Raw genomic sequence first — 24,179 nt, 5'->3', positions numbered from 1 at the left:
TTTAATCTCGATAAATGGACGTTCGACGTCCGAGCAGGAAAATTCCTTGGTTTCTATCTAACAGAACGAGGAATTGAAGCCAATCCGGACAAGTGCAGGGCTTTCTGCGAATTCCCTACGTTGAACTCGAAAAAGTCCATTACGTCCCCGAACGGAGTGCTTACGTCACTATCCCGATTTGTGGCTAAATCCGCCCAACATGTTCTCCCGTTATTCAAACTCTTGCGGAAATAAGCAATGTTTGAGTGGACGGATAAGTGCGAGTAGGCCCTCATCCACCTCAAGCAGGCCCTCTCGCGACCTCTGGTTTTGTCCAGACCGGACACTGAGGTAGTCATGTACCTGTACTTGGTCGTCGCAGCCAAGGCCGTCAGCGCAACCCTCATTAGAGAAACCAATGAGGGACAGAAACCCATATATTTCACTAGCAATGAGCTTCAAGGCCCAGAGCTCAGGTACCAGCAGATAGAGAAATTCGCTTTGGCCCTGATCAACGGACCAAGGAGACTCAGACATTACTTTATGGCGGACATCATAATAGTGCAGAACAACCCATTAAACAATTACTCAGACGCCTAGACATGGTCGGACGAATTCTCCACTAATCGCTTAGCGGACTTTGTAGCCAAAATGGCTTTCACCGAGCCATGAGTCAACGACCCCCGAAAATGGGTCATCTACGTGAAACAGTCATAATTCTAGATAAAAAAGAGGGTGCATTGATAGAGGTATCACTATCCTTGTCCTTCCCTACCTCCAACAACCAAGCAAAGTACGAGGCCCTCCTAGCCGGTCTACGCTTAGCCGAAGACATCGAAGTCGAGGAACTCGAGATATTCACCGACTCTCAGCAAGTTGCATCTAAGGTATCAGGAGAATACGAAGTTAAAAATGATAACCTCGCAGAATATCAAGGCCTCGTGCGCAAAAGGATGACCCGATTCAAGTCGGCAATAGTGAGACACGTCCCCCAAGACCACAACACCCGAGCGGACGTCCTTTCGAAACTATTAAGAACCAGGAATAAAGGCGGAAACAAATCTGGAATCCAAGAGGTCTTCGTCGGCCCAACATTGAAACACCGGCCACATTCGCGGAAGTGAACGCCATCAGGAACGCCTCCTGCAGGATGGCGCCAGTATACAACTACTTAGCAAGTGAGCTCCTACCGGACGACCCGAAGGAAGCCACTATCGTAAGGAGAAGTGCTTGCTCTTACGTCTTGGTCGAAGGTCGTCTTTATCGCCGGGGGTTCTCCTTCCCTCTCCTCGAGTATGTGGACGAAAGCAAAATCCCCCACATCCTACAAGAGATACATGAGGGAATAAACGCCCAGCACCTGGGGGGAAGGTCGCTCGCTCGAAAGGACCTGCGAGCAGGATATTACTGGCCCACCATGCAACAAGATGCTAAGGAGCATGTAAAGAACTGCGACAAATGCCAACGGTTCGGGGACATGCACATAGCACCCCCTAACGAGCTTAAATCCTTATCATCAACTTGGTCATTTTCCTGGTGGGGGTGGACCTCCTCGAACCATTTGTTACCGGTTCCAGCTAGAACAAGTACCTAATCATGGTCGTCGACTATTTAACCAAATGGATCGAAGCGGAACCACTGGCTAAAATAACAACACAGAACGTCCTCCGTTTTTACAAAAGAAATGTACTTGCCCGGTTCGGGGTGCCTATGGCCAACATTACCGACAATGGAACCCAATTCACAAAAACTTCCAAGAATTCGTCACAAGGCTAGGAACAAAACAACACTCCGCTTCCGTCGAACGTCCCCAGACGAACGGACAGGCGGAGGCCGCGAACATAGTGTTTCTAAGGGGCCTTAAAAGGAGACTTGACAAAATCAAAAAGATATGGGTCGAAGAACTCCATAGTGTCCTCTGGGCCTACCGAACTACACCCCATTAGACAACTAGAGAGACCCCTTTCCGACTAATATACGGAACCGAGGCCGTAATACCGATTGAGGTAGGAAGTTTAATACTCAAGAAAAATCAAAAAGATTCTCGCGAGGGAAAAATTGCCGCGAACTGGGAAGGTCCTTACGGGTATGTCCAAATTCGAAACTATGATTTTATTATTATCCACCGGGTAGAATTGGGGTGTTACATTAGTGGTAACAGAGCAGGTCGGTCCGTTCGGCCAAGTTGTCTAATGTTGTTTGTCCCTTAGTGCGCGACAAGAGTGTGAAACACTGTAGATACTAGTTCGCTTTGATTGCAGGATGTTTTAGTTACAAGTTTGCGAAGAGAATTGTTGTCTTTGTGTTTCAGAAACTGAATTTCGGCGAAAGAATGGGTCTATCGAGTTATAACAAGTCTGGGAGTGAGGAGATATGTTAAGAGTTGTTTGGAATATGTTTAAGTTGAGAAAAAATGAGTTTTGGAGTGGAATTTCCGTAAGCAAAACGCAGGAAATTGCTGAATTTTTGTGAAAATTCAAAAATTCATAACTTGAGTACTAGACATCCGATTCAAGTCCCGTTTGAAGTGTTGGAAAGATAACGAGATGAAACGGACTTATTTTTAACAGGATGATGTTGGAAAGAGGTGGAATTTGTGGTTACGCTTGTCCTTGGAACTGGACTTGTTCGTTGGTGTCGCACGGGACGTCAACGTCAGAGTTGAGTGAATTGAAGGAGTAATTAAAAGGTTTGTTTAGAATAAATTTTAAGATCAAGTGTACCATTTGAGAAGCTTTAGTGTTATCGTAAGGTGTGTCGCAGCATGACGTTGACGTTTGCATTTTCTGATAACGTTGGAAATTTATATCTCGAGTTTCGAGTACCGAATTGATATGCTGTTTGAACCTATGAAAAGGAGAAAGTGTATCCAATCTAATGGAGGCATTTAAGTATGATAGATGTATTCCTATATAGGGAAACTCCAAAGTCAGTTGCTGAGTTAGAAGCCTTTGGGCATAGACCGTTATTGTCGTAGTTGTTCAAAACTAAGTCGGGTGGAGCATGTTGTTGACGGTTAAGTGGAGAGAATGGAATGTCTGGTATTTAGAATGATTATTGTGCTGATGGATTTTATAGATAAGCGAAGTAGTAGTGAAGGAGAAGTGGACTTTTAGAACGATTAAAGTCGCGTTTATGAATGCTAAAGTGGCGGCATGCACAAAAGAAGAATTGTAGAGAGTTTCTATGACCGATTGAATATGAATAAGACGTGTTGAGGTTCCTATAATATAAGATTCGCTGTGAAAGATGTTAGGAGATTTAGAGTAGAACCAAGAGTTATGAACGATGTTAAGGTCTTTTGCTCAGATAAGAACGTCTGTTGGTACAGAACGAATCATGATGTATAAGTATATTAGTAATTCTAGAGTTGGAAAATACTTAATGACTGCGTAATTCTAAGAGAGTACGAAGAGAAATGTGTAATATGTTTGGACGATGTTGTTGCATCAACGAGACCGAGTAAGAAGGAAGTTGTGGGAGTTGTAAACCTCATAATGAATTATTGGACTATGATGTTCTTAATAACCTTGAGAGCAAATTCTAAAAGGACGCTATCATTTAGTAATGACGGTTTATGCTTCATTATGGTTGTCGGCTAACTATTGACAAATTAAGAAACTGATCACCCTTAATCTCTTGTTGGTAGTAGACACAATCATCTAGATGGGATAAGCTTGTCTTGTTACCTTAATAGTATAAGAAGTGATGGATATTGAATCGTGAGGATAATCACTCTCCATATTATGTAAACTTATGAAGGAGTAGCTATCAAAGAGCGAAACGTATCAGAGAGTGACCTAAGTAGGATAATCATAGTTGCACAGCGAGGGCGTGATGTGGCGCAGTGGTTATGAGTACTACTCGTGGGGAGGGGAGGATTAATATGTCAGAAGCCTACGGAAAGGATATGCCTTGATTTATATGTCTGATTTGGTGGGTTGTGATTTAAGGGTGTCGTACAAAGGCATCAGAATTCTATTGAGTAATTGGTGAAGTAGTAAGTATGCTACTGTGGTTGTTTGTAGATAGTGAATATGTACTTGGTGAAGTTAAAACGTTGAGTTGATCCTATATGGTGTTATGATAATTCTGGTCACAGTTGTTAAAATGTTGTTGTTGATTTCTGTACACAACGAGGAATGATATTCCATAAATGACTATGTTGATAATGTTGGTTATGTGGCTATGTTAAAGTTACTATAAGGATGATACGGCAATGTGAATAGATTTGTTGATACCTTGTTGATAATTGACATGCATAGATATGGGAATAATATTGTGGATGTGTTTCGATGCTGAAGATGCGATTAAGATAATGATGTGATGTTGTATATCCCAAGGATAAGTGCGTTGTTGTTGATATTTTAGACGTTGATAAGTCGAAACATTTTCGAATGATTGATAAGTTAATAACAGTTATATCGCGAGGGCGTGGAATGACTAGTATATGCGTGTTGAATTTGAATCGTATCAGATTGTTGTTGTTATGTTGAAAAGGTAGTGATCGAAGAGTCAACAAGCGCGACTTGGGAATTGAGAAGTTAGATGTGAAGTTTAGATTAACATTTGTAGTATCGAGTAAAATTTTCGAGGACAAAAATATTCTACGTGGCGGAGAGTTGTAACACCCGTAATGCGATTTAATAATTAATTTAGTTAATTTTAGTATTTATCGTGTTTTGTCGCATTTTGGATCGTCGAGTTGGGTATTTTACCGCAATATCCGGTCAAGTTTTAATGGTGATATTTAGTATTTTTAGTATTAAAATTATTAATAGTATAATTATTGGTGTTTAGGAGGTATTATGCTAAACTAAGTAAGCCAAGTAATTGAGACATAGACTAATATGGGGTATGTCTTAATTAAGTGGCCTATGTGTGTGTGTGTGTGTGTTATACGTGTGAATTTGTGTCCCAATTGGAATTTGTGAGGCACTTAGTAGCATATCGCTTAGGTTTGTGGAAAACAAAAGAAATAGAAAACAGAGGCAGATAGCCGAGGAAGAGGGTTTGAGAGAAATAGCAGAGAAGCACGGGGAGCATTAGGTGAATTTCAACCGGAACAAAATTTTAGAGCGGTCACCAATCCAAGGTAAGGGTGGGGTTCTTTCTCTATAAATAGGGATATGATAAACCATATGTGGGTTTTGGGGTTTTAATTTTATCTCTGATTTGGTATAATTTTGGGTGTTTGTTGTGTTGTGAATGTGCTGGAAAGATTGCATATGAATTTGTTACGGTGTGGATTCTTAAATATTCGTATTGTGTAGTGATTTTGGTGAATTGAAAATTATGCCTGATATAATGTAAACGATGAATTTTCTGTGATGTTGTGTTGGTAACTTTCTGAAAAAATTGAACAAATTATGGGTTTGACTAGAATGAAGAATGAAGGGAATATGGAAGAAATATAACACAGCATGAAGAGAAGAAATATAACATACAAGGGTGGGCGCCCCAAGCTTAAGAGAAAAAAATTAAAAGGGACAGGGGCCACACATTTAGGGTTAGGGCTGGCAAAACGGGCGGTGGCCCGCCAGGCCGACCCGCGCCCCGCCAATAAATGGCGGGTTGGGTTGAGGTTTTGGGCCCCCCAACCACCAAAGACTGCCCCGCCAAAATCCGCCGCCCGCCTAAGCTCGCCCCGCCAAAACCCGCCGCCCGCTAAAGCCCGCCTCACCTAATGTCGCCTTAATCCCGCCCTTATTTAGTTAATTCTAGTCATTCAAATTTTAAATGGTTTTATCTTATACATTTATTTGTAAATATATGCAATATTTTTTTAGATAAAATTTATTTAAAAGATGCTTTATAAAAAAAATGTTCTAAAAAATAAGTGAAAAATTTAATTGAAAGGCAAAAAAAGTCTATTAATCTATTAAAAAAATAAAAGAAAATAAATAAATAAAATAGGCGGGCAAGCCCGCCGCCCGCCAACCCGCCACCTTGGCGGGGCGGGCATGATTTTCATGCCCATTTTACTTGGCGGGCTTGCTCGCCCCGCTCGCTTTTTGGCGGGCTTTAGGCGGGCACGGGGCGGGGCGGGGCGGGCGGCCCGTTTTGCCACCCCTATTTAGGGCGGACGTCCCATGGAGAAAAAAAATTGGGATGGGGCCATGAAGCCAAGGTTGGGCGCCCCATATAAGACAAAAGGGGGTGGCGGGGCCACTTTATTCCTGTACTGAAATTGCTATTTTACTTTAATAATAATGATTTAATTGTAGTAATATGTAGAAAACCTCTACATTTAGGAGATACTTAAAGTAAATGGGAAATGAATAGTGACATGAATTGTATAATTATTATTTAGTGAAGACGCACTGATGATAATAAGTGGTAGAGTATTAGCCATAGCAGAGGGAGACTAACTACAGATATCAATATGAGTTGAATTACCAGTAGTATATTTAGCAGAAGCATTATAAATAGCAGAAGTGGAATAAAATAACTAATGTGATATATAATGGTAGTAGTAAAATTGGATTAGTAACATGCTTAATTATTGAGATAACAAAAGTAGTAATATTCTGTAGCAGAAATGTTGGTGACAGGTGCTTAGTAGCAGGACCAATATTAGTAGTAGAGGGATAGTTTTAATAATAGACAACTAATGAAAACAACACCGAATAGGAGTTTTAACTGATAAATTTAATTAAACGGTTTGGGATGATAATTGTCTGACTAGTTACGAAATGCGTGTCGATTTTTTTGATGAGATTGTTGTGTCGAACACTTGTTAAAAATATGTGAATTGCAGCTAAATTAATTGTGCCAATTTGTTGTCAATGATTTGTTGTGGTGATGTATTGCGATATTGTGATGCTGCTATTTTTGTGAATTGTCGTGAGATGATTGTATTGATTTATGTTGATGTGGAAATGTTGTGACGTGTTGACGCAAAGTTGTAGGCCTATGGCCAGTGACTATGTAAAGTGACTATTTTGTGAATATTTGCGAAGTGCAGGAAATAATGTGACGATGTATTACCTCTAATTATTGGCAATAACTGTGATATAGGCGTATGCCTCGTGACGATTTTTGTAGTGAATATATTTATGATGTTGCATTCATCGAGTCGCATGAATTTTGTTTTTGTGACGGCCTGGATTGGCAAACAGTGACGAAGGCTTATGCCTATTTTGATGCCTCTAATAAATGGGAGTTGGCGATGAGGACTGAAGCCCTGGATACCACATGCATGGGCATTTGTTACAGTCGCATTTCATTTTGTATGATTATGAATTTGTGCGACTTGATGTATGAACTTACGTGAATTGCCATGACTTGAATATGAATTCATGTGTAATATTGTGAAGTGTGTCGTTTTGGTTGAAATAGTGAAGTGAATTGGACGGTAACAATTATACCGCAGAGTGATGATTTTATGACTTATAACCTGAATATATTGTTTATCATAAATTTATTTATATGGTTTGATATCTCACCCTTTATTTGTTTCGTCGTTACCTTTATATAGGTAACGTGCAGGTGATTTGCAGTGATGAAGATTTAGTTATTGTGAGTCGAGTCAATGTAATTGCTCTGATACATAGCACTCGGGGGGATGAACAATAGTCACTCTTTTGTTGTTTCTTTTGTTGTTATTACTATTAGATGTTGAATTAAAAATTGAAGTTGTTTTGCTGAATAAGCAAAGTTTAGTGAATTAAAGATGAACATGATATTATGATATAAGTCGAAATTGTGATTCCCCTGCGTAGTAACAATAAGTTTCTTTGTTTTCAAAAATATTAATACAAATTGTTTGAGGTTCATCCAAATATGTTGTGCCATGTATCTAAGTGCTAAAAGTGATTAATTTCTGTTGTTTCAAGTTGTAAGTGAAAAATCTCACGTGTATTTCAAAATTCGAAACTTTGATTTTATTATTATATGCGGGGTAGAATTGGGGTGTTACATTAGTGGTATCAGAGTAGGCCAGTTCGTCTGGCCAAGTTGTCTAACGTTGTTTGTCCCTTAGTGCGCGACAAGTGTGTGAAACACTGTCAGTACTTGTTTGCTTTGGTTGCAGGATGTTTCAGTTACAAGTTTGCGAAGATAATTGTTGTCTTGGTGTTTCGGAAACTGAATTTCGGCGAGAGAATGAGTTTTTGAGTGGAATTTCCGTAAGCAAAACGCAGGAAATTGCTTAATTTTTGTGAAACTTCAAAAATTCATAACTCGAGTTCTGGACATCCGTTTCACGTCCCGTTTAAAGCGTTGGAAAGCTAACGAGATAAAATTTATTTTAAAAATGGTTCCAGAAGCTGTAATAGACTTATTTGTAACAGGATGATGTTGGAAAGAGGTGGAATTTGTGGTTACGCTTGTCCTTGGAACTGTGCTTGTTCGTTGGTGCCGCACGGGACGTCAACGTCAGAGTTGAGTGAATTGAAGAAGTAATTTAAAGTTTTGTTTAGAATTAGTTTTAAGATTAAGTGTACCATTTGAGAAGCTTTAGTGTTATTGTAAAGTGTGTCACTGCATGACGTTGAAGTTTGCATTTTTGGATAATGTTGGAAATTCATATCTTGAGTTTCGAGTACCGGATTGATGTGTTGTTTGAACCTACGAAGAGGCAAAAGTGTATCCTATCTAATGAAGGAATTTAAGTACGATAGATGTATTCCTATATGGGGAAACACTGAAGTCGGTTGCTGAGTTAGAAGATTTTGGGCATAGACGATTATTGTCGTAGTTGTTCGAAAATAAGTCGAGTGGAGCATGTTGTTGACGGTTAAGTGGAGAGAATGGAATGTCCGGTATTTGAAATGATTGTTGCTGATGGCTTTTATAGATAAGCGAACTAGTAGTGAAGGAGAAGTGGACTTTTAGAACGATTGAAGTCGCGTTTGTGAATGCCAAAGTGGCGGCATGCATAAAAGAAGAATTGTAGAGAATTTCTATCTACGATTCAATATGAATATGACGTGTTGAGACTCCTATTGGAATAAGATTCGGTGTGAAAGATGTTAGGAGATTTATAGTAGAACCAAGAGTTATGAACGATGTTAAGGTCTTTTGCTCAGATAAGGACGTCGGTTGGTACATAATGAATCATGATGTATAAGTATATTAGTAATTCTAGAGTTGGAAAATACTTAATGTTTGTGTAATGCTAAGAGAGTACGAAGCGGAATGTGTAATATGTTTGGATGATGGTGTTGCATCAACAAGACCAAGTATGAAGGAAGTTGTGGGAGTTGTAAACTTCAGAATGAATTATTGGACTATGATGTTGTTAATAACCTTGAGAGCAAATTCTGAAAAGACGCTATCATTTAGTAACGACGGTTTATGCTTCATTATGGTTGTCGGCTAACTATTGACAAATTAATGAACTGATCACCCTTAATCTCTTGTTTGTAGTAGACGAAATCATATAGATGGGATGAGCTTTTCTTGTTACCTTAATAGTATAAGAAGTGATGGATATTGAACCGCGAGGATAATCACTCTCCATATTGTGTAAACTTGTGATGAAGTAGCTATGAAAGAGCAAAACATATCGGACGGTGACCTAAGTTGGATAATCATAGTTGCACAGCGAGGGCGTGATGTGGCGCAGTGGTTATGAGTACTACTCGTGGGGAAGGGAGGATTAATATGTCAGAAGCCTACGGAAAGGATATGCCTTGATTTATATGTCTGATTTGGTGGGATGTGATTTAAGGGTGTCACACCAAAGCATCAGAATTCTATTGAGTAATTGGTTAAGTAGTAAGTATGTTACTGTGGTTGTTTGTAGATAGTGAATATGTACTTGGTGAAGTTAAAACATTGAGTTGATCCTATATGGTGTTATGATAATTCTAGTTACAGTTGTTAAGATGTTATTGTTGATTTTTGTACACAACGAGGAATGATATTCCATAAATGACGAAGTTGATAATGTTGGTTATGTGGCTATGTTAAAGTTACTATAAGGATGATACGGCAATGTGAATAGATTTGTTGATACCTTATTGATAATTGACATGCATAGATATGGGAATAATATTGTGGATGTGTTTCGATGCCGAAGATGCGATTAAGATAATGATGTGATGTTGTATATCCCAAGGATAAGTGCGTTGTTGTTGCTATTTTAAACGTTGATAAGTCGGAACATTGTTCAGTGATTGATAAGTTAATAACAGTTATATCGCCAGGGCGTGGAATGTTTAGTATATGCGTGTTGAATTTGAATCGTATCAGGTTGTTGTTATGTTGAAAAGGAAGTGATAGAAGATTCAACAAGCGCGACTTGGGAATTGGGAAGTTAGATGTGAAGTTTAGATTAAGAGTTAGAAGATTCTACATGGCGGAGACTTGTAGCACCCGTAATGCGATTTAATATTTAATTTAGTTAATTTTAGTATTTATCGTGTTTTGTCGCATTTTGGATCGTCGAGTCGGGTATTTTAACAGAATAGTCGGTCGTGTTTTAATGGTAACATTGAGTATTTTTAGTATTAAAAATATTAATCGTATAATATTGGTGTTTGGGAGGTATTACGCTAAATTAAATAAGTCGAGTAATTGAGACATAGAATAATAGGGGGTTTGTCTTAACTAAGTGGCCTATGTGTGTGTGTGTTGTACGTGTGAATTAGTGGCCCAATTGGAATTTGTGAGGCACTTAGTAGCATATCACTTAGGTTTGAGGAAAACAAAAGAAATAGAAAACTGAGGCAGATAGCCGAGGAAGAGGGTTTGGGAGAAATAGCAGAGAACCACGGGGAGCATTAGGTGAATTTCAACCGGAACAAAATTTTAGAGCGGTCACCAATCCAAGTTAAGGGTGGGGATCTTGATCTATAAATAGGGATATAATAAACAATATTTGGGGTTTGGGGTTTTAATTTTATCTCTGATTTGGTATAATTTTGGGTGTTTGCTGTGTTGTGAATATGCTAGAAAGATTACATATGAATTTGTTACTGTGTGTGAAGATGTTTTCATGTTGGCTGCATTTGTGGTAAAACATTCCTGTTTGATGTTGTGTTATGTAGGCTGCATATGTGTTAAGCTAATACAGGTTATGTAGTGAATGTCATGACCGATGTCATGACATCCTTGTGTGACAGCAGGAGCTGTTATAATTTATTAATTGTGTTTCCTGATTTCTCACAATTATCAGTTTAGGAAACCTTTTATTGTGTGTTGAATATTCCATCCAGAAGATCTTGCTGACAGCACATTCTGTAACAACCATATGGCGTGTAAATTAGGTTAACTTGGTTAACCCTAATTTTTTTCTAAAAAAGCCCAAGGCCCAAGAGATGCATATAAAAAGACTGCAATCCTAATTTGGAACGCAGACAGAGCAGATTGTTAATTGTGATGAACCATAGTTCTGTAGCTGTCTCTTGTACTCCAAGCAGTTTTCTTTGATGATTGCGTTGGAATAGGTTGTTTTTGTTAATTGTCACTCTAAGCTTTTAAGCACGTGTGTGTCTCTTGATTGAAGCTTTTAAGCAGATCAAGGTGTGTTTTTGAAGTGTGTCTTCTCTCTGTAATTGTTTTATGTTTATTTGTAATCACTGCTGTGATTAAGGGGGAGTGAGTGGAGATACTCAGGTTTAGGAATAGATTGGAATTGTATTAGGAAGGTTTTAAGTGAGGAGTTGTAAACGGGGGAGTTTAACTCTGAATTAATTATGCTTATATTGGATTCCCTCCCTGGCTTGGTAGCCCCCAGAGTAGGTTGTTTGAACCGAACTGGGTAAACAGTTATGTGTGTTCTTTATTGTTTTTATGTTGTTCTATTTTAATTATCTGTGCTGTGTAATTGTGGATGTCATAACATCCAGCAAGACATCGAGCGTGTGTTACTAGAATTTTCAATTGGCACAGAGCAGGCACCCTGCCTGTTTACATCTGGGTGAGATCTAGGGATAACAAAATTCTGGTACTATGGAGAAGGAACTGTTAGTGTTTGGGAATAGACCACCCATCCTGGATGGCTCTAACTATGATGACTATTGGAAACCTCGTATGGTAGCAGTCATAAAGTCTGTGGACAGCAAGGCCTGGAGAGCTGTGGAAAGCGGATGGAAACATCCTGAGAAGATTATGGAAGATGGAACCACTGTTCTAATTCCTGAAACTCAATGGAGCAAAACTTAAGAAGAGCTAGCTTTGGGGAATTCTAAGGCCCTAAGTGCCTTGTTAAGTGGGATTGACAGGAACATATTCAGGCTTGTGCAACACTGTGAGCTAGCCAAAGAAGCTTGGGACATTCTCAAAACAGCACATGAAGGCACATCCAAGGTAAAGATGTCGAGACTTCAAATGCTTACCACTAAGTTTGAAAATATCAAGATGAAAAAGGATGAAACCATTTATGATTTATATATGAATGTCCTTGAGATTTCAAACAACTCAGGAGCCTTAGGAGAAAAAATGACTGAAGAAAAATTGGTAAGAAAGATCCTCAGATTACTGCCTAAGCGATTTGATATAAAGGTGAATGCCATGGAGGAAGCCTAAGACATCAGCAACATGAAGCTGGACGAACTCATTGGTTGTCTACAAACCTTTGAGTTGAGCATCCGTGCTCCTATTGAAAAGAAGAACAAAAGCATAGCTTTTGTCACCAACACAGATGATAATTCAAGAGAAAGCAATGGTGGAAGTGATGAAAATCTATCAGAAGCCATAGCCATGCTTGGAAAACAATTCAATAGACTTATTAAAAGGGTTGATCAGAAGTCCAGACCCAATGTCAAGAACACTTCCAATGACATCAGCCAGACCTATGACTCAAGCAGAATACTCATAGATGAGGAGAAACCCAATCAAGGGAAAGGGGTTCAGTGTCATGGATGTGAAGGATTTGGACACATAAGAGCTGAATGTCCTACCTACCACAAGGAGCAAAAGAAAGGACTATATATCATTTGGTCTGATGAAGACTCCGATTCGGAAGAAGAAATTGCAAGACATGTCACAATTCCCTCAAGAATCTATGAATCTGATGATGATTCCAGTGATGATGAGCTAACCTTTGATGAACCTGCTGCCTCATACAAGAAGTTGTGTATGAACAATGCTGAACTCTGTAAACAAGTGGAGAAGCAAGTGATTATCATAAGAGAGCTAGAAACTGGGAAGAATAAACATCTTGCAACCATAGAATCTCTCAATAGTGAAATAAGCATATTGAAATGCAAACTTGATCAAATGACCAAGTCTTTCAAAATGCTGAACAATGGAACTGATACTCTAGAAGAAATTCTGGAGTCTGGACAAAGAACATGAGATATGTTCGGAGTAGGATTTGTGGCTAAAGAGGAATTCATCTCTGGGTCCAGGAGAGCAAAGCTCGAGACTTGTGTGACCAACCAGATGTCAGCTCTAATGTCACAACATCAAGAAAACAGAAGAAGGAGGCATTCAAAGAAGAAATTCCAAAAATGGAGGTGTCATCACTGTGGAAGATTTGCTCACATAAAGCCATTCTGTTTCAGACTATTTGGATATCCAGATCAAACTCATCAAGTCAAACTTGAATATGCACTTGTAACAGAAAGCAACAGTGGGCAGCTAAGAATGTTGCTCTGGTAGCACACACTTCTCTAAGGATACCTGCCAAAGAAGATTGGTACCTTGACAGTGGTTGCTCAAACCATATGACTGGGAGGAAGAACTCTCTAGTAGATCTCAAATTGGAGGGAAACAACTATGTGACTCTTGGTGATGGATAAATAAGAGAAGTCAAAGGTGTTGGGAAGACAAAAGGACAGGGTGTTCCTAATCTAAATAATGTCCTACTTCTACAAGGATTGGCTGCAAATCTTATAAGCATCAGTCAACTATGTGATGAAGGATTCAATGTCAAGTTCACTAAAGAGGAGTGTATTATCACTAATGAAGAGAATGAGGAAGTCATGAAGGGATTCAGGTGTAAGGATAATTGCTATCTGTGGAAGTCTAACACCCTAAACTACCCCTCTGACTACTCCATGATCAGAGAAGAAATAAAATTTGACTGTCAAGAATCTGATGAATCTGATGAAGAATCATATGTTGGAGAGCTCACCATAAGTGAACTAGCTGCTGGTTTTACTGAGACCTGTCTAATGAATGAGAAACTGTATGCAAAAGTTAGGGAGTACAAAAGTATCAATAGATTTCTGCTAGAAGAAAGAGTTAGCCTTATGATAGACATTACCGATCGGGAAAGAAAACTAGATAAGTCAAATGTGAGCAATGATCCTAAAAGTCTATCTGAAAGTAATGTCACAGAGAATGTTTTAACAACATCTGAAGACACTGTGAAGGTAAAGGGTATGTTAGGAATTTGTTACCAAAACATATTATAGCAATTAACCTACATGGAGGAATACTCTTTGGGCTTTTTAAATATCCATGATTTGAAACTTCCCTCACTCAGTGTGCATATAAAGCTCCCTCGCTCTCCTATTCTTCTAAAAACGGCAAACATACCTGTTGGTTCTTCTTGCTACTTATTGAGGTTGAACCACTCGAACTATTCTCACAAGCATGACACAGGTTCTGTCTTAAAGAGTTTCAGAATGTCTCAGCAATCGAGTGATGGATCTCCCGTATCTGACTCAGCAACATCGGAAGAGTCCTCTAACCCTAATAGGATTCTGAAGGTTGTACCTTTAAGGATGATTAGCAGTGATGAAGTAAAGGCCACAAAGCCTAAAACAACACATGCAAAATGGCCCAATGAGGTATTCGTAACAAGGGCGCCAAACCCTCTTCATCTGCTACAATGGAGGAACTTACTAAAAAAGGATCCAAATATATCGATAACTCAATTACCAAGATTGTTACATGCGTTCTGAAGGAAAATCATCAAGTTCCTGGGATATATGTTCCTCTTCAAACCATAATGCCTGATCCCCTCAAAAACACCAGTAAGGCTGAAGCTGCTCACACCTCTGGTTGTGACCCAACTGAAGAGGAGATCAACAAGGATGGACAAGGAATTGTTGAGAATACCAATGTTACTGAAGATGTCAATGACATCGAAGATAATGAGCACCCTAAGGCCAATACTGAAACTGGTACCAATGTGGTAGACTTAGATGAATATTCTGACAACGAATTACTTACCTCCTGAATCCAAGTGTAGCCAACAGGCTAATGGCAAGAAGAAAAGGCAAAGCTATTTCCCAAAGATCCCCTAAAAGGAGTACACAAGTGAAAAGCCCTGTCAAAGATGCTGCCAGGAAGAAGAGTACTTTTATTGGTCCTATCAAGAGCAAAGCTGTAACTAAGAGTACAGGGGTTGGTCTATCAAAATCTTGGAGCAAGGTCGTTCCAAAGAAAAGAAAGGAGCGGGAAATTGTTGAACCTGAGTCTAATGTTGAAGTGAATGTTCCTGACATCCCATCAAGGAAGAAGCCTACAACCAGCAAGCTTGCTGCAAGTATTCCTGAAGTTCCTATTGATAATGTGTCATTCCACTACGCCTCTAGTGCCAGCAGGTGGAAATATGTGCTCCAAAAGAGATTGGTTGTTGAAAGGGAATTGGCTCCAAATGCTCTTGAGAACAAGGAAGTCTTAGAGCTAATTCAAGAAGCTGGGCTGTTGAAGACTGTTTGCAATCTTCCCAAGTGTTATGAGAAGCTGGTCAAAGAATTTGTGGTGAACCTATCTAAAGATTGTGGAAATAGCAAGAGTGTGGACTTCAGAAAGGTGTTTTTGAGAGGTAAGTGTGTATCATTCTCTTCGTCTCTGATTAATAAATTCTTGGAAAGAACAGATGAAGCTCAAACTGAGCTTGAAGTAATAGACAACAAGGTTTTTCAAGTGATCACAGCCAAGCAGGTAAACAGATGGCCCCTAAAAGAGAAGCTAATTGCAAGTAAGCTGAGCATCAAGTATGCAATGCTTCACAAGATAGGAGCAGCTAATTGGGTACCAACAAATCACAAGTCCTCTATTTTAACTGTGCTTGGCAGATTTCTGTATGTTGTAGGAACAAAGGCAAAGTTTGATTATGGAACATATATTTTTGACCAAACTATGAAGCATGCTGGATACTTTGGTATTAAGGGTCCAATTGCTTTTCCATCCCTCCTGTGTGGTATAATTCTGGATCGGTGTCCACACATTCTCAATGAACATGATGTAGTGTGTAAAAGAGAAAGTCCCTTGGCCTTCCATTATAAACTGTTTCAGGGTAAGCATGTTCCAGACGTTGTCATGACATCGGCTGAAGCATCAGCCAGCAAAGTAGAAGTCATAGCGATGTTAAAAGAGACTTGCAAAGAGCTGGAATCTAGAAAAACATCTCTTGAAAAAATGATAAGTACTCTGGAAATGGATGAGAATGAGGAATTTGCAGATACCGAAGAGATGGGAGATAAAGATTAACAAGAGAAGGAAGGAGAATTAGAAAAAGAATTGGAAGAAGAAAGTGCCAATCCTGCTGATGGCTCTAAGAAAGAAAGTTCTACAGACACCTCAAGTGGGTCTGAATCTGGGCAGTAAATGCAGCTGGAGTCCTGTTTGTTTTTTTTTTGTTTGTTTTTTTGTTCTCTTTCGTTTATTTTTGTTTGCTTTTTATTTGATTTAGTTCAGTTTAAGTTTTGGTTGAACCTATTTGAATTTTGGGGAGAAGACATTTGTTTGCTTTGACAACTTTTGTGGCCAAACAGAGGGAGAAGTAGTAATGTCACCCCAGAACAACAAGTATGGTGTGTGTGATCAACAATTCTAATATGCTTATTTTTGTGTTGATCTGCTTGTGCTTATGCTGCTCTTGTGGTGTGGCTGGTTTTGATGTGTTTGAGCACTATGTGCATACTGGTGGTGTATGCTGACTATATTGTATTAGCTTGCCTTGATTGTGTTTTGGTTTCTTTGTGTCTGCTGCAAGTGTTTCTCTGATATGGTGTGACAGGTTGTTTTGGCCAAAAAATTGCCAAAGGGGGAGATTGAAGATATTTTCATGTTGGCTTCATTTATGGTAAAACATTCCTGTTTGATGTTGTGTTATGCAGGCTGCATATGTGTTAAGCTAATACAGGTTATGTAGTGAATGTCATGACCGATGTCATGACATCCTTGTGTGACACCAGGAGCTGTTATAATTTATTAATTGTGTTTCCTGATTTCTCTCAATTATCAGTTTAGGAAACCTTTTATTGTGTGCTGAATATTTCATCCAGAAGATCTTGCTGACAACACATTCTATAAAAACCATATGGTGTATAAATTAGGTTAACTTGGTTAACCCTAATTTGTCTCTAAAAAAACCCAAGGCCCAAGAGATGCATATAAAAAGACTGCAATCCTAATTTGGAACGCAAACAAAGCAGATTGTTAATTATGATGAGCTCTAGTTCTGTAGCTGTCTCTTGTACTCCAAGCAATTGTCTTTGATGATTGCGTTGGAATAGGTTGTTTTTGTTAATTGTCACTCTAAGCTTTTAAGCATGTGTGTGTCTCTTGATTGAAGCTTTTAAGCAGATCAAGGTGTGTTTTTGAAGTGTGTCATCTCTCTGTAATTGTTTTATGTTTATTTGTAATCACTGCTGTGATTGAGGGGGAGTGAGTGGAGATACTCAAGTCTAGGAATAGATTGGAATTGCATTGGGTAGGTTTTAAGTGAAGATTTGTAAATGGGGGAGTTTAACTCCGAATTAATTCTGCTTATATTGGATTCCCTCCCTGGCTTGGTAGCTCCCAGAGTAGGTTGTTTGAACCGAACTGGGTAAACAATTATGTGTGTTCTTTATTGTTTTTATGTTGTTCTGTTTTAATTATCTGTGTTGTGTAATTGTGGATGTCATAACATCCAGCAAGACATCGAGCGTGTGTTACTAGAATTTTCAGTGTGGATTCTTAAATATTCGTATTGTGTGGTGATTTTGGTGAATTGAAATTTATGCCTGATATAATGTAAACGATGAATTTTCCGTGATGCTGTGTTGGTAACTTTCTAAAAAAATTGAACGAATTATGGGTTTGATTAGAATGAAGAACGAAAGGAATATGGAAGAAATATAACACAGGATGAAGAGGAGAAATTAGTTGGGACGGGGGCCACACATACAAGGGTGGGCGCCCCAAGCTTAAGAGAGAAAAATTATAAGGGACGGGGGCCACACATTTAGGGTGGACGTCCCAAGGAGAAAAAATTGGGATGGGGGCCATGAAGCCAAGGTTGGGCGCCCCATATAAGTCAAAAGGGGGGTGGCGGGGCCACTTTATTCCTTTACTTAAATTGCTATTTTAGTTTAATAATAATGATTTAATTGTAGTAACATGTAGAAAACCTCTACATTTAGGAGATACTTAAAATAAATGGGAAATGAATAGTGGTATGAATTGTATAATTATTATTTAGTGAAGACGCACTAATGATAATAAGTGGTAGAGTATTAGCCATGGTAGAGGGAGACTAACTACATATATCAATATGAGTTGAATTACCAGTAGTATATTTAGCATAAGCATTATAAATAGCAGAAGTAGAATAAAATAACTAATGTGATATATAATGGTAGCGGTAAAATTGGATTAGTAACATGCTTAATTATTGAGATAGCAAAAGTAGTAATATTCTGTAGCAGACATGTTGGTGACAGGTGCTTAGTAGCAGGACCAATATTAATAGCAGAGGGCTAGTTTTAATAATAGACAACTAATGAAAACAACACCGAATATGAGTCTTAACCGATAAAATTAATTAACCAGTTTGGGAAGATAATTGTCCGAATAGTTACGGAATGCGTGTCCATTGTTTTGATGGGATTGTTGTGTCGAACACTTGTTAAAAATATGTGAATTGCCGCTAAATTAATTGTGCCGGTTTGTTATGGTGATGTATTGCGATATTGTGATGCTGCTAATTTTGTGAATTGTCGTGAGATGATCGTATTGATTTATGTTACTGTGGAAATGTTGTGACGTGTTGACGCGAAGTTGTAGGACTATGGCCAGTGACTATGTGAAGTGACTATTTTGTGAATATTTGCGAAGTGCAGGAAATATTAATGTGATGATGTATTACCTCTAATTATTGATAATAAATGTGATATAGGCTTATGCCTCGTGACGATTTTTGTAGTGAATATATTTTGATGTTGCATTCATCGAGTCGCATGAATTTCATTTTTGTGACGACTTGGATTGGCAAACAGTGACGAAGGCTTATGCTTGTTTTGATGCCTCTAATAACTGGCAATTAGCGATGAGGGCTGAAGCTCTGGGTCCCACTTGCATGGGCATTTGTTACAATCACATTTCATTTTGTATGATTATGAATTTGTGTGACTTGATGAATGAACTTATGTGAATTGCCATGACTTGAATATGAATTCATGTGTAATATTGTGAAGTGTGTCGTTTTGGTTGAAATAGCGAAGTGAATTGTGTAAGTTAATATGTGCGCCTAAGAGGGGGGTGAATTAGGTGATGGTAGATTTTTGTCCTTTTATTCTTTTATGATCTTGTTGTGTGTGATAAAAGCAGTAAAAGCGGAAAGTAAATGAACACACGATGTATATTGGTTCCCCTCACATGTCGAGAGTACTCCAGTCCCCTTGCCAACTAGCAAGAGATTTTACTATAATGTTATGACTCTTACAAGACACTTCCTAGTCCTTCTAAAGAGACAACCACCAAGAACACCCTTCTTGGATTTCAATAAGTCCTTAAGAGAACACCCTCCCTAAGGATACCTCTTGTTTCCAAAACTATGGACAACAAGGTTACAACCTTACAATCTTATATCCACACTTGGAATAATAAGATGTAATCAATACAAACATAAAGGATTACAAATGATTGAATATTTTTGGTAATAAGTAAAGTTTTCTCACAATAGGTTATTATGTATTCAATGGAAATGATGAAGAAAATTTTCTAAGTATATGAAAGTGTATGCTGAAAATTTTCTTTAAAGAAGTTTGAACACAATGGAAATTTGAGAGCAAGAGCACAACAAAATGATTATGAAAAATTGATAGTATGTGTGTTCTTTCAAAAGGAATAAAGAAGCCTTTATATAGGGTTAAACACCCTTTCAAAAGGCTGCAAAAACATTTTCAAAATGGTGCAAACTCATGGCTTAAAACAAATTTCGTGTGGCTGAAGAAACAATGAAAAGATGTGATGTTTCAGTGGTAATCGGTTACCAAAAGCAGAGTAACCGGTTACCCTCTCCCAACGTTCAAATATTTCAAATTTTTACCAGGGTAACCGATTACTGAAACTAGGGTAATCGATTACCCATACATAAACCAGAGAGAGAATTTTTCAAAACATCAGTAACCGGTTACCATAACTCCAGTAACCGATTACTTCAACTAAAAAGCCAAAAAATACTTTGAGAAAAGCTTTTCATGCTAAAATGAGTTTTACCAAAAACCTTTAAAATGTAATGCATGATATGTGTGATATTTCCATTGATTACATAATTATATCTAAGTGAGTTTTTCTTTAACTTATTTACCTTACAATTGATCAAGATATATTGAAGATTAAAACTTGTATATTGAGATAAGTCTTGATCCAAGTCCTTTGCCAAAAGCTATGTTGATGTTTTGTCTTCATCAAAAACTCTTAAAGAAGCTTGTCTTCACATTCTCCCTATTTTTGATGATGACAAACCAATCTTAGATGAAAATATGAATAATATTGCTTTTGCCTTATGATTGACTTTTGCTCCCCCTAACACCAATACTCCCCCTTTATGTAAGAGTATTTCTTGATTTTGAAATTTAAGCATTCTTGAGCTACATATGGTTAGTAAAAGCAATCATATAGTTTTGAGATCTTTCTCCCCCTTTGTCATTAACAAAAAGGAATGAAAGACTAATAAAAGTGTAGAGTATAAATAGTGAAAAAGATATATAATCCAAACATAACTCTAATGTGATAATTCAAACACAATAACATAATGCAAACAATGTTTTTAGAACATGCAAATTAAACACACAACATTAAAGAAAATAACATTAAACTTGAACATAAAAAGATGATGAAACTTAAACTAAATGATAATATGAGATGAAATGACTATTCTTGCTCATCCATGTTTTCTTCCTCTTCCTCCCCTTCTTCCTCTTCATTTTGGTTGTGAAGCATATCTATTTGAAGTTGAATGTTGTTAAACCGATTGATCATATAGGTGTCCATAGCACACACTTTGTTGTAGGTTAACATTTGAAGGTTGTAGATAGCTTCATTTGTGTATCCTCCTTCGGGTATAGCGGGAGGTTGGTAGGGAACATTTGGTTGTTGTGGTTCAACATCTTGATAAACAAACCGACCTTCATGGTTTTGAAAAATGCCGGTATTTTTGGTGATGGTTGAAGTGTCGATCTCATTATCATTAGTCATCATGATTTTAGGTTCCCTTCTTAGACCAATATCAAATTGAGGCAAAAGGCGTGAAATCATTTTAGCATAGGGTAGGCCACCCGTTAATTTAAGTTGATGCTCCATATTCCTTAGGATCATAGTTGCCCAATCGAGTTTAATGCGGTTTTTGACCGCAAACATAATCATCAACTCGGTATCACTCACTTGAGAGTGGTTGGAATGCTTTGGAATCAAAATATAGCTAATGAAAAAGTGAAGCACTCGATCACTCACAGTTAAATTTTTTGCCGGTAATACCAAACGTTCCGCCGTGTTAGCCTTGGCCGCGAAGCTCTCCCTAACCGATTCTCTTGAAATGTCATAAAAGTAGCCATACCTAGAATAGTTCTCCCATGGAGATGTCATGCCGTGAAGGATAACAAAGCCGGTAGTAGGAATAGTTGAAAACTCCCTAAATTCTTCTAAGGTCATGGTAATTTTTTCCCTTGAACCTCACTAGACAAAGATAAATCATTCCCAATTTCAAAAGAACAATAGAAATCTTTCACTAAATCCGCATATACTTCTCCATGGTCACTAACAAATCTATCCACTTTTTGATATGTAAGCAATTCCGGAAATTGGAAACTAGTGTTAGGGAATTTATGCAACATACCATACTTTGTTGCCATTAGAGGTCTCTTGCGGACATTGAAGGTGAGTCGACGAGCTTTCAAGGATGGTGCCGCCGGATGCCTTGAAGAACTTCCATCCACATGCTTGTTGCTTCTTGAAGATCTCATGATGAAAGTTAGGGTTTGGAGAAGATGATAGAGATGTTAGGTTATGGATGGAGAGATGAAGGTTTGAGGTAATATAAAAGGTAGAGAGTTTATGGGAATTTGAGAGTTTTTTAAGAGTAGTGAATGTGAGGGTTGAATGGATAGAATGTGTAGTTATGAGAGGTTTGAATGAGTTGAATGAGATTTATGAGAGGTAGGTGGAAGAGATAAAAAGGAGATTTGAGGAGAGAGGAAATAAAATTAAAAAATATGATGCATGCATGTATGCCACATATGCAATACAAGATAAAAAATAAAATAAAAATACCTTGAAATAGCCTAAAAAAGTTAACAAATAAGGTTGGAACGCAGGGTAACCGGTTGCTGGGGTTTGGGTAACCGGTTACTCAAATGAAAAAACAATTTTTGCGCAAAGATGCTCAGGGTAACCGATTACTCCCATCTGGGTAACCGATTACTGCTTCCAAAAATGCAAAAATTCATAAAAGAAACATAGGAAAACATGATAAGCATAGAGAGAAAACACCTCAATAGTTTTGTGAAGATTTAGGCTATATCACTTTCATCCAAAATGCCAAGTTCCCGACGAATTTTATAGAAAGAAACTTTCGGAAGCGGCTTTGTGAAGATATCCGCAATTTGATTTTGCGTATCTACAAATGTTATCTCAACATCACCTTTGAACATGTGATCCCGTATGAAATGATGTCTGATATCTATGTGTTTTGTGCGGGAGTGCATCACCGGATTTTTTGTTATGTTGATCGCGCTTGTGTTATCACATCTTAGAGGAATACAACCAAGGTTTAAACCATAGTCAAGCAGTTATTGTTTGAGCCATAAGATTTGAGCGCATCCACTTCCGGCTGCAATATATTCAACCTCAGCAGTACTAAGAGCCACACTTGCTTGTTTCTTGCAGGACCATGACACTAGAGCAGTTCCCAAAATGTGACATGTTCCACTGGTGCTTTTGCGATCAGTTTTACAACCTGCATAGTCAGCATCAGAATAACCAACTAAAGTATTCATACTACCTTTAGGATACCATAAGCCAACATTGGTTGTTCCTTTTTGATATTTAATGATTCGTTTGACTGCTGCAAGGTGAGATTCCCTAGGGTTGGCTTGATATCTGGCACATAAGCAGACGCTAAACATTATATCTGGTCGACTTGCTGTTAAGTATAAAAGTGAGCCGATCATTCCACGATATTTTGTGATGTTGACAGGATTGCCTGGTTCATCTGGATCAAGGTAGGTGCCAGATCACATTGGTGTTGCACTATCTTTACTATTTTCCATCTCAAATTTATTGATTAGTTCTTTGCAATATTTTGACTGATTGATGAAGATTCCATGCTTGAGTTGTTTGATTTGGAGACCAAGGAAGAAATTTAATTTTCCCATCATGGACATTTCAAATTCTCCTTGCATCATTGAAGAAAACTCCTTGCACATTTCATGATTAGTTGAACCAAAAACAATATCATCTACATAAATTTGTACAAGTAAAGTATGATGATTGAATTCTTTAATGAAGAGAGTAGTATCTACTTTACCCTTTACAAACCCTTTTTTGATTAGGCAGGTACTTAGACGATCATACCAAGCCCTTGGTGCTTGTTTTAGCCCATATAAGGCTTTCTTTAGTTTGAAGACATGAGTTGGATTCTTGTAGTCTTCAAACCCGGGGGGTTGCTTTACATAAACTTCTTCATTGATGATACCATTGAGAAAAGCACTTTTTAGATCCATTTGGAAAAGTTCAAAGTCTAATGAGCACGCATATGCGAGAAGTAATCTTATCGCCTCCAATCTAGCTACCGGAGCAAAGGTTTCTTCAAAGTCAATACCTTCTTCTTGATTGTACCCTTGTGCCACTAATCTTGCCTTGTTTCGAGTAATTATACCATTTTCGTCCATCTTATTCTTGAATACCCATTTGGTTCCAATGATACGTTTGTTTCCCGGATTAGGAACAAGTTCTCAAACATCGTTTCGCTCGAATTGATTTAACTCTTCTTGCATGGAAAGAATCCATTGATCATCTTCTAGTGCTTGAGATACCTTGGATGGTTCTATTTGTGAAACAAAAGCCATGTGCAAGCAAGCATC

General features: G+C 38.2%; 2 protein-coding genes across 2 annotated transcripts; one reads left to right on the top strand and one right to left on the bottom strand.

The window, feature by feature from the left end:
* The first annotated feature begins 15,084 nt into the window (after window positions 1–15,084).
* On the top strand, window positions 15,085–16,320 carry LOC131659224 (uncharacterized). The gene has a single exon (XM_058928437.1). It carries the CDS (start codon window positions 15,085–15,087, stop codon window positions 16,318–16,320), a length of 1,236 nt encoding a protein of 411 aa, XP_058784420.1.
* Window positions 16,321–22,886: 6,566 nt separating this feature from the next.
* LOC131659222 (secreted RxLR effector protein 161-like) lies at window positions 22,887–23,222 on the bottom strand. Its single transcript, XM_058928436.1, has one exon. It carries the CDS (start codon window positions 23,220–23,222, stop codon window positions 22,887–22,889), a length of 336 nt encoding a protein of 111 aa, XP_058784419.1.
* Window positions 23,223–24,179: the final 957 nt, after the last annotated feature.

The sequence above is a fragment of the Vicia villosa genome, linkage group LG3 (genome assembly GCF_029867415.1).
Source record: "Vicia villosa cultivar HV-30 ecotype Madison, WI linkage group LG3, Vvil1.0, whole genome shotgun sequence".
Taxonomy (NCBI): Eukaryota; Viridiplantae; Streptophyta; class Magnoliopsida; order Fabales; family Fabaceae; genus Vicia; species Vicia villosa.
Note: the sequence above shows the minus strand (reverse complement) of the source record. Positions and strands in the feature narration are given on the sequence as shown.